Below are 11,790 nucleotides of genomic sequence, written 5' to 3' on the forward strand. Positions count from 1 at the left end.
TAAAAATGTTATGATATAATTAAAAAAAATTTCTTTGTATTATACATGTTGAATGTCTACGTGATTTTATGGGTTATTTTCTAAAAATGTTGCCAGTAATGCAACATTTATTAACTTTGATTAATTTAATCAAATACAAAAGATCTTTAGCCTTTTTTTCCACAGAAGTTCACAGTAAAATACAAATATTGCCAATAAACAGTTACTACTATTTCCATTATTGAATGTAAATTCAAAATTCTGATTTGAATTTAAATAAATCTCAGTCTTTCATCTCCTGCTTCCCATTTTGTGGCTTTGCTGTTAACACATGGAACTGGCTGTGTTAATAATTTAACTTAGCAACGAGAGTGTTATTAAAGGAGATCAAAAGTGAAGTTAGTTCCAACAAAAAAATTGTCATGTATATACTGTACAACAAATTTATTAGGCATTTTATTAAACATTGTTAAGTAAAGCATTTCAACAAAGAAATGTACAAATATATTATTTTATTCATTGCATATTATTTATGTTGCTTGCAACAAAGTCTTCAGGAACTGCCGTGACTGACTTTGAGACAGACCAGTGTGAAAGATTGTCAGCTATAATCTTAATGACTTTATTCTCCTAAAGTATACCACTGTCTTCAAAGATTTTGCAAACAAGGAAAAGATGTGATAAAACTCTCATATATGTGTCGTAGGTAGTTCATATGTTGTTGGTACCCCAAGAGAGCTTTCCGTCTTTTTCTTGAAGTGTACCATAAAATGTAGTTACAGTAAAAGGTATTTGGTGATGATAAATGCTTGTGCTAACAAAATCACTTTTTCACTATTGTAACAGACTACGTAACAGACTATGTGTTGTTTGATATGATGGTTTGATATTGTCATTTAGAACAAAGTACAAAAAGATTTCATTTTATTGTTTAGTTGTACTTTACATTAAGTCAAATGATGTCACATTTGGTTGTTTTCATTCAAGTTTTCATGTAATTTTAGATTTAATGCAGTAGTATATTTATAAATGAATTAACCAACAAAAATAACCTAATGCACTGATAGCTGTAGAGAAAACTAAACTTCAGGGCTTTGGCAACTGACGAAACTAAAATCAACACACAGTTGAAAGTATCCAAAGATTGTCTTATCTAATAACAAACACAACATTATGTCACCATAGTTATTTGATATATGCTATAATGTGCATAAAGGTGATACTTATACCATTCAAATAAAATAAAATATTTTACACAATGAGTATAGAGGTGAAATGTAACCATCAGTTTCTTGGTTTCATCAAATTAAAGCCTCAGTTATCTTTTTTAAAAAAACAAAAAAACTATGACTTCCTCCTGGTCAGTGTTTAAAGACTGAAGGTTGTTCTTCACTTTACTGTGAAAGGAGTGTGTTATTGCTACTAATTTGAAGGTGGATCTTCACTTGCAATTGGGGGAATGATTTTCATAAACTTTTGCAGAGCTGGAGTAAAGATGAGGATGGTCCCCAATACAGAGACAGTGAGGAAGGCCCAGAGGAAGATCCTATCCAACACCTGTGCAACAAATTTCCAGTCTTGCACTACCTGAAAAGGAGACAATAGGAGAAAGTATAACAGCAATATAAACACACTAATCACAGTTAATAAGTACTTATATTCTCTTGCAGTATGATCCAGCTGAACCCACCTCTCGGATGAAATGCTCTTTCCGGATATGTCTGCTGATGTAGCGCACTGAATAGATAGCCTTGTCCAACATGGTCGCCCAGGCCTCCTCTTCCTTTCCTTCGGAGGCCGTCTGTCCATGGGCCCCACTGTTTGCCCTCTGACCTCCTCTCCGACCTCCAGACCTAGGCTTCAGCTCCGGGCTGTCAGGAGCCAGCTCAGGGTAGTGGTAGCGGTCAGTGTGTCCACGCATGCAGAGCAACCTTGGAAGTTTCTGAAGGAAGAGATTACGAACCCACGGCGACATGGGGTGGTAGGTGGCTGAGGAACGGTGGTGCACATTGATGACAAAGACAGTGACGATGATTGAGAGCGTAACAAAGATCATAATGAACAGCAAGTACTCTCCAATGAGAGGGATCACCTTGGAAGAGGAGGGAATGATTTCTTCAATGACTAGGAGGAACACAGTGAGTGACACAAGGACAGAGGTAGAGAGTGACAGCTTCTCTCCTTCATCTGAGGGAAGGTAAAACACTAAGACAGTCAGAAAGGACAAACCCAAGCAAGGGATGATGAGGAAGAGGGTGTAGAACAAGGGCAATCTCTTCAGAATAAAGGAGTAAGTAATGAATGGATACGAATACAAGCCATCCTTCCTGTTCCCTTTAGCACCAGTGGCACTGAGGATCTCCCACTCCCCATTATCGAAGAAGTCCTTCCGGTCTACCTGTTTATCTATCAGAATCAGGTCCACCATGTTTCCATCGTAAGTCCAGGAGCCAAACTTCATTGTGCAGTTCTGTCGATCGAAAGGGAAGAAGGTGACGTCCATAGTGCAGGCTGATTTGTAGCTAGCAGGTGGTGTCCAGGTGATGGCACCATTGTACCTCACAATGGCTTTAGTCATGAGAGAGCCCTCAAACCGACCATCAGCGCTGATGAAACACAGGAAAGAATAAGAACATTGGATTCACAAGTAGATATTTGTGCATCAGCTGGTTTCTGGCATGTAAGACAAATTTTACTTTTCATAAAGGACGATATCTGGGAGCCAGATGTTTTCAGAAGGAACTCTGATTGATGTTATTCCTCCATATTTCTCTGGATTCCATCGCAGTTTGTAATCGATCCACTCCTGGTCAAAAACAAAAAAGGACACATATCAAGTACTCAGTATATGTCAAGTCAAATTCACAAACATTTTGTCTCTCCTCTATATGTCTATTTTTCAAATTACAACTTTTAAGGAAAGACATATAACTGCCATATTGCTGTTTTGATATGATATTAATGGTATTTCAAAACTGTATAATAACATAGAATCAAATTTATTACATTCCTCAAAATGGGCATCAGATTTAGAGTTGCAATTACTTTACAGGTCTGAAACCAGTATCTATTATGGTATGAAGGTCGCTCACAAAACATTCTTGCGTTCCTGCTCAACAGACTGTAGAACTCTGAATAAATATGAACCAATGCCTTCGTACTGTTAGTGGATTCCAACAAAATTAAAGTAAATGGGACGATGGCCTTCATTTCAGGCTTGCTCACCTGACACAACCAAACGTTAGTCGTCATCAGTTGGTTTTTCTCATCCTAAAACAAAGACAAGACACAAAAGATTACTATTTTAAAAAAGTGAAGATTAGTGGATACGGCATGTGGTCGGCTAGGTTTGTTTGTCTGTTAGCTAATACTTTAAGTAGGAAACATGGTGGAAACTTTGGGTATGGGAATGATCCTACAAAAGGTTTGATTATTTTTAAATGCATGGATGGCTTTTTGAGTCTTATCTACCTGCTTCGTACACTAAACGAACACAACAAGGAAGCTTTAAAACAGAGGTTTTTAAACAAAAGTGAGCTGAAGCATTAAAAACACAGTAAGAAGACAACGGTAATAGAAAGATGTAGATTGGTTAACACAGTTTTATTTCCACATGAGTGGAGGAAAGTTTGAGAAACAGAGGGAAGTCTGACAGCAACTGACTGCAGAGATCAACCTGGCTGAGAGACATACAAAGATTTAGTTGTTTGGTTTGTGCAGACCAGGCCACAGCTGTCACAATGGGTTGGATGTTTTGGTGATCACATAGAGCAGAAGTGAAGCATAATCTAATGCAGAGCCCTGCAGCAGCCACACGGACTCAAGGGACTCTGGTAGCGTGGACAAGCCGCTCCTGGTCTGATTGTCTCTCCCTTCCAAAATCCAACAAATCATCAACTAAAATCTGTGTCTGCATGAGAGCCTTTCATCATCATTGATTGTTTTTGCTCTGTGCACACATTAGTTGGATGAATAGAGAGTTAAATCTAAACTGGACAAGATGAATATTTCAAGCTGAGCAGAGTGCATCCATTAACATCTTGTGTTTTCTCCTCCTGAACACCTGAACCATCTCAGCCTATCACAGGCAGCCAGTGAATTATTAAAGACACACTCTGGAGAAAGAATACATGCTTGTAGATATGAAGAGAGTGTTCCATATCTGTTTGAGAACCATAAAGAGGTCCAGTGTGAAGCTGTTCTCTTTGGTGTCAGCACAACTGATCTGCTAAAACAAAAGAACAAAGAACCAACTAGACCAAATTTCTTCCAGCTGCTGTTGTTTTCCATGTCCTCAAACTCTTTCTTCAGTGGCTTCTTTTGAGGGGCTGGTTCTGGCTGTAAAGATTCTGTAACGATCTTTATTTCGTTAATAACAAATGTCACTAATTGAAATAGAGGTCATTATTTGTTTTTCATAAATACACAAACAGGAATATTTTCTTTTCATTTATGTTTGACCCTGGGCAGATTTGTTATTTCTAACTACAGAACAGCGTAAATCAATTTACTAGAATGAAAACTGTAAAAATGTGTTTCTTGTTGAGTCACATTTACACACTATTGTACATCCAGTCACTTAAGCTTTACTCAATATGCTGATATAACATAAGGGTTGATGTTTTTTTTAATAATATTTCTATGTAACTGACCTAACAATGTTTATTTGTTCCATGGACGACTCAGTGAGCCAAGAGATACACTCAGTGGTGGATCCAGTGGTTATGTGTACGATTTGATTTGGGTGAAATGAAGGGTAAATGCTCAGTTGTGTACACAGTACTATTAAAATACATGCTGGTGTAAATAATAAATACATCAATGTGTTTGTAATGTATGTGACGTGCTACAGTAATATGAAGACTAGTATAGCATGGATTTGTGTTATTAGCTGAGTTCTCACCACATCCACCAGTTGGGAGATCTTGAGTCCAAAGCGTACTTTAATGGTGTCGTTGGCGTGCTGGATGGGCCTGACCCACCGCTGGTAGCCCTGAAAAAGGTTCTTCAGTAAAGCGTCCTCCATCTCTGCCAAGGACACAAACTCATTTTGTGCTGAAACAAAGAGAAGGAACGTGGATTAAAAACTGTTCATTAAATGCTTGTGCTCACATAGACTTCCAATAATTTTAAACTTTAGTCTGTCTGGCATTTAAAACTTTTTTTTTGCAGTTCAGCTGCATATCAGCTCCTATCTGTAGGTCTGAAAGATCACTTGTAATCTCATTTGTTCGTTCTCTCTAAGTGGTGCAAGTGTAACTTGACACGGTGAGATGTGTGTTTTTCTTCTTCTGGAGGTGGTGGTGATGGTTGTTGTTGTTCTTTTTATTGTTGTTGTTGTTGCTGCTGCTGCTGCTGTTGTTGTGCTACTGTGTAGTTGACGTTTTCAGGCAATTTTGGTTGTAAGTTTGAGATTAAACCATTCTTGGGTAGGTGACAGCGCCTTGACCTTGAAATTAACCCTAAAGAACCCACACCCATTTATTCTTACAGGAAAATTATGTGGTTTATGCCACAGACCAAGTGGACCATGTAGAACAGATTTCAGATTTTTTTTTCCGTAACAATAAATTTTATTGTTATAGGTTTAATTATTATTTTACTATTATTTTATTACTATTTTGGAAAGATCACTTTCTGTCACAGACACATGACTGTCACGTGGTCATGATACCAGGATGTTGAGTATGTCACTTAGGGACTTAACGAGTTAAAATCAGACATAAAGCTTTATAACGAAGAGACAGGGACATTCAAAGCGTGTGACACCGGTGTCACCGTGGGTCCTCTCGGTTTAAGATTGGCCTCACGTTCTTCATCTTTATGTGATCTTTCAAAGAGAAGTTCTACAAATAAAAAGTTCATAAAATTTGGACAACTGCAGCAGTCCTACATTCACTCCGTCTAACCTGTCAGACAAGTGGATACTGTATGGCCTATAAGAGAACAAGAGGGGATAATGCAGCTCTGCACAGTGTAAGAAATGGAGGGGGAGGGGACAGACAGAATATGTCCAGAAGACAGGCAGCAGTGCATCAGTCGCCTGAGGCAGTGTGTGGTCTCTGGGGCAACAGAGACCATAATATTGACAAGAGACATCTGTAATGTCAAACACAGGGGAAATCAAGGGCAAGAGCTCATGTGTGTGGTGGAGAAGAGCACAGACCGTCAACTTGCAGCTGGTTTCTCCTCTGGCTTCACATCTGTCTTGACCCATCAAACACAAACCCTGTAACTGTAATCAGGTGTGTTTTACTCCCACTGGATCAGCTCTGCCTTTTTTGCGTTCAATGACAGTGAGAGATGCTGAGGGCTGGAAACTGAATCCTGTGCGCCTCGCTAAGCTTTGGACTTCAGGACAAACCGACCGACCACGTTTTTGTTTTCCTCAGAATCCCATCTGAGGGAAGCAGGGGTGCAACACAACATGGAAATGATCTGACAATCTTGAGTGCTTTGGTTAACATAGAGCTTTTTTTTTTGTTTTTTGTTTTACCAAGTAATTATGGTTACAATTTAAAATCCACTCGTTACAGAGAATAACGAGCAGGGGCGACACGACAGAGACACCGGGAAATATTTTAGTATACTAACCAGGTATATATACACGAAAATACACAAACTATGGCAGTAACAATATGAGTGAGTAAGAAGTAAACACGCTACTTTTTAGATTACAAGGTCATCAATTTCAACCCTAGGACGACATAAATGTGAACACCACGGGATTACCGAGACGACACGGTTCTGGATGGGTTTACAGCAGTTTGCTTACCGGGAATATTGACGAGAGACACCGGGTAGGACACCGACAGCAGGAGAAGGACCGTCAACTTCATGGTGTCCTCCTGGTCGGGCTGAGCGCTCCTGCAGGCTCCCGATACCTTCTGTTATTCGGTCGTCGGACGCGGTGAAGACACCGAGGTTCCCATCAGTGTTGGATCAGAGACCAGCAGCCCGCTCCGCTCTCACAGCCAGTGGGGGCGCGTTGGGACGGCGGCGTGCGCGGCCAGTGCGCTGGACCTGTACCGGAACTCCGGTCGGTGCGTCACGGGGAGCGGCGGTCCGCGGATCGGCCCAAGAAGGAGGGAGGGAGGGAGGGATGCCCGGTTGGGCGTAAGGCGTGGAGCTTTAAAGATTTTTTTTTTAAAAAAAATAAAAATATAGTAATTATTGATGTAGTTGTAGTAATAATCCGTGATAAATCACATGTAACGTGTGTGTCTACACGCTGTGACGTCATTAAAGCGGGGGGGGGGCGCTGCCAGCTGCTGTACACCTGATCGCCTCTGGAAGCACCTGTGTTCGCGTTATGTAGCCCTTCGCTCACCACCGTAGTGAATCTGTCCAAGTGACGGACGTGCGCGTCAGTGGGGCTGCTCGTCCGTTTGGGGAGCGCTGAGAGGAACTCTATCTGTGAATGTTCTCATTCATTCAGGTCAAAGTTATCCAGAGTTGTTTATATCAATCCGCCGGACTTTTAGAGAGTTCCCTGAAGACGCTTCACCTCTCACCCAAGAGCCCCCACTTCCAAGATGAGAGACGAAACGTCATGAAGGAACTTTCTAAAAGTCCAGTGGATTGATTGAAACAACTTTGGATAACACTAAATTATTCTTCTGTTGTGGATTGTCTTCTGGTGATCCTGGACTTTAGGGGCAAAGAAGTTGATTTTTCAAGATTCCTTTGTTGCTGAGGTCTTCAAGATTTTATGGCCTCTCTAGTTTTCTCTTTAAAGACAATTCAACAATGCTGGTCGTTGTGGGGATTGAGTATGGTGACACAACTGACTACAGTGTAAACCAGGGGAATACAGTAGAAAGCTACCAGCTGAAGACATTATACCGTACATTCGATGTTTCTTTTCTGTCCTTATTCCAGAATTGTCTTGTTTTTCTTGTCGATGCTTTGTGTCAATGTGTAATTTGTCTCCAAACTCCATAATGCTCTCATACAACGTGTCTTGGTGTTGTTCGGTATCTACATGGTTCAAGATGTTTTAAAAGAGAGGTTTAGTTTCCATTACAAAGTGTGGCAATATGAATAGATATTCGGGCTTGGGTTAGGGTTATGTAATGTTATATTTACATTTTTATATTTTTTTCTGTGATCATTAAAACATCAGGTCAATGTATAATTATATTTACATTTTGATAACTCATTGACTCTCTTTGAATATTAGATTGGATGAAGTGGATGAAGTAGGAGGCTGAAGACTGGATAAGTACTAACTATAAGTCACCTTCAGTTTCCCAGAGTGAAATAAAAGGAAGAGGGGAAACTGCAGAATGTGCCACTATTAGGAGTCTGAAATGGGCTGCAGATGAGCAGCCTTCACCTGTGGACTCTTATCAGTGGAAACCCTTGGGGAGAGAGAAGCGATAAGCTGTGTCTCATTAGAGAAACAAGTCAGTAGCCTTAGATTGTAATATTCTAATGTCCTGAACTCCTGAACTCCTTGAATGTGACATCAGCAGCAAAATAAAGATGGGATTGAACAGAGTGGACAGTGGGAGTGTACCAAGATAACACTTACTAAGACAGATGAGTAAATTAAACATTATAAGGTTAGGAATCAGTGACATTTGGCCTCCAGAGGTGTAGCTCTTACAAAATCAGAGGATTGTAGGTGTATGATGTGTTATGAAAATAAATGTGTTTGTAAGTATTTTTGGGTCTTGCTTTTATTAGTTATCCTGAAATAATGCTAAACTACAGTTAAAATGAGGTTATACCCCATCTGGTTCAGGATCTGTCTCCTTAGATAACCTAGGACAGTTGTCCCGTGGTTCAGTTGGTACCAGGCCACACAGAAAAAATAAATACAGTAACTTACATTATTTTCATTTTATTTATGATGTAATTCTAAATGAAGCTTTCTTTTGAAAATTTAATGGATTCTCTCCATCACATCTGTCTATGACTCACTCTTGACTCATGTCAAGATGCTTGCCTCAGTCACATGGCTACCTTCTTAAAGGGGCCGCTCTGGCCAGTAACACTGAATACATTATAGCTAAATTGACACTACCGAGCTAACAAAACGAACAAAAAACAAATGTCTTTGGAAAGTTGCTTTGCACAGGATTAAAAAAAAAACTAGTGAGAAGACAGAAGAACCTACAACCTAAGGAAAAGAGAGTTGCAAAATACCAGTTTGTATGTTGGTCACATCATCACTTTATATTGTTGCATTTATCACCCTAAAGCCCATATGTCAAACTCAAAGCCCAAATGTTGCCCGACACATCATTTTATGTGGCCTGCGAGAACATTAAAGGTCAGCGTGTCTAAAAATAAATAGGTCAAAAGTTTGCTTTGACCAAAAACTACATTTCCCTCAATGCAGTAATCAAGCCCATTTAACTTGGACAGAAACGTTTTGAGTGGCACGGTGGCACAGTGGGTAGCGATGTCGCCGCACAGCAAGGCGGTTCCAGGTTTGAATCCCGCTCTGTGTGGAGTTTGCATGTTCTCTCCGTGTCTGCGTGGCTTCTCTCCGGGTTCTCCGGCTTCCTCCCACCTCCAAAAACATGCGCTTCAGGTTCATTGGCCGTACCATATTGCCCTTAGTGTGTGCCTGCGTGGTTGTCTATGTGTCACTCCATGGTGCGCTGGCGTCGCGCCCGAAGTTTCCCCTGCCTCACGGCCTTAGATTTAGGCTCCAGCTCTGTACGACCCGCTATAGTGGATGAAGCGGTAAGAAGAAGATGAATGTATGAATGAATGAAAAACGTTTTGAACAGAGTTAATGTCTTTGCGTTAGATGTTATTTGTCTTTATTCACTTTGATAGGTCATTGATGGAGTTTTGTGAGTTACATAACCTGACAAATTAAAAGGATTTATGTAATAAGAGAGTAACAACCAAAACTATTTGTTTTCCAAAGTTTGTAACTTGAATAAGTAAATTATTTAACCTTAAGAAGTAGTTACATTTATTTTACTTTATTTAGTGACATTTATATGACACATTTGGCCCTTTGAGTACAGCCACTATGCAGTGGAAATGAATTTGACACCCTAAAGGCTGGTCCGTGAAAATATTGTCTGACGTTAAACCAGTCTGTGGCACTGACCTAGGACACATTTATGATGAGTTTATGACAGAAAGTACCTTCTATTTAATTTACAGACCCTGTCCAGACAACAGGCTGCCCAGACATGCATCTATCGAGTATGAAATTGTGTTGTTGGTGCAGCAGGTTGACAGACCAAACAGTGCATGGAAGGTGATGTGACACAAAATTCACGATCAATGTTGTAACATTTAGTGTTATTAGAGTCAACAATATGTTTTAATTAAACATCTCAGAAAGTCATTGGCACCTAGACTCTTTCGCACAATTGTGATCAAATGGACAGCAGTCAAATCATTGGTGGTGGTGGCGGATGACTCTGCTGAGGTTGATGAAGCTGACTGCAGGAAGTAAAGGAAGTTTAGACTCTGACAGGAAGCATATTCAAGATTACTCTCAGAATTAATACCATTTATAGTGAATAGTTGGGATTTTTGGGGTCGAGATGGATTCATGGATGAGTCAAAGTGTATCAAAAACTATTTCTGGAAAACTAGGGACTTAAAGTCCTGGCCTGAACTTTTAATTGAAATTTTAATGTCTGTCTATATACAGCTAGATTTTGTGCTTAGTGTGAATATGAACATACATCATGCAGGTGTGGGTATGAACATACATCATCAGCATAATTAGATAAAGACGGAACACGCTATATATAGACACATATACTATTGTATTTCGCAGCTAACCAAGCATGAGGCCCTTCTTTGCTTTGGATTCCTTCCTCATTCTCTCTGTCTCTTTTTCTGTCACACCCTCCCACTCCTTCGTACTCCCTCCATTTCTCTATGACTTGAAGTGACAGGGATAACGGGAGGCTGATTATCACAATGAAATTATCCTAATTTTCTGCTCCACTTGGAGCCATGGGGCGGGCAGCTGCTGCCTCAGAGATCGTCCCATCCGCCTCGCCTCTAATCATTCGGAAACATAAATTCTCGCAGGCTGGAAACCTGCCGGTCCCTTCCCTGACGACTGTGGGCAGCTGCACAGTGGGTTTGCATGTTTATGTGTGTGAGCATGAAGGTGGGAAGTAAAGAGGGAATACATTTTCGGCATCTGTGTATGCATCTACCAAATGTTGTTTGTTTTCTGTGTTTTTGTTCCAAGCCATTCTTGAATGCATAATGGAAGTCTGCATAAATTGACAAAGTGGAGAAATATTTAATAAATGAGAGGAAACAGGACTGTCTCCTACAGTTAGATCTTAATCTCCTGTTTATTTTGGGAATCATAAAATACTGTGATAAAGGCAGCAAAGAAAATTAATCTCATACACAATCAGTGGACTCACACAGTCTAATACTATTAATCCAGTAAAGTTCTCCCCAGTTCTTTAAGAGAAAAACTGATGAAGTTAAGCTACATTTGAAGCTAAAAGAGCTTTAAGAAGATGAAAACTTCTTCAGTTCACTTGTTTGATATTTCAAATCTAAAAAGTACCAAAGAACTGCAGAGCAACATAGAAAAATCTAAGGCAGATCAGAGGAAGAAATTTATAAAACTGTTGAGAACATTGAAAATTAAATTAAAAAGTAATGCAGGGGATTAGGAGAAAGTGATCATGCAGTATTAGCCTCCAGGATAAATAACTTTGAGGAACTTCAAGGTAGAATACAGCTGTAGGAAGATGCTGTAAACAGCACACAAAATATTTGACTACTAACACAATACTTCAATCTAGACGTCCCACTATGATTTCCCTTCGTTCACAAGTCTGACATGATGCAAAT

General features: G+C 39.9%; 1 protein-coding gene across 2 annotated transcripts; it reads right to left on the reverse strand.

Annotated features, from left to right (window-relative positions):
• Positions 1-36: 36 nt before the first annotated feature.
• LOC137602682 (neuronal acetylcholine receptor subunit non-alpha-2-like) lies at positions 37-7,055 on the reverse strand. Of its 2 annotated transcripts, XM_068325610.1 has the most exons (7): positions 6,755-7,055; positions 4,883-5,034; positions 3,205-3,249; positions 2,676-2,785; positions 2,072-2,585; positions 1,670-1,921; positions 37-1,566 (listed from the first exon to the last, which is right to left on the reverse strand). In XM_068325610.1, the coding sequence occupies exons 1-7, from the start codon at positions 6,816-6,818 to the stop codon at positions 1,402-1,404; spliced, it is 1,302 nt and encodes a 433-aa protein (XP_068181711.1). In that variant the 5' UTR covers positions 6,819-7,055; the 3' UTR covers positions 37-1,401. The 2 variants fall into 2 exon arrangements, with proteins under 2 accessions (XP_068181711.1, XP_068181710.1); XM_068325609.1 differs by having other exon boundaries at positions 480-1,566; positions 1,670-2,585.
• Positions 7,056-11,790: the final 4,735 nt, after the last annotated feature.

Source organism: Antennarius striatus, chromosome 10 (genome assembly GCF_040054535.1).
Source record: "Antennarius striatus isolate MH-2024 chromosome 10, ASM4005453v1, whole genome shotgun sequence".
Classification (NCBI taxonomy): domain Eukaryota; kingdom Metazoa; phylum Chordata; class Actinopteri; order Lophiiformes; family Antennariidae; genus Antennarius; species Antennarius striatus.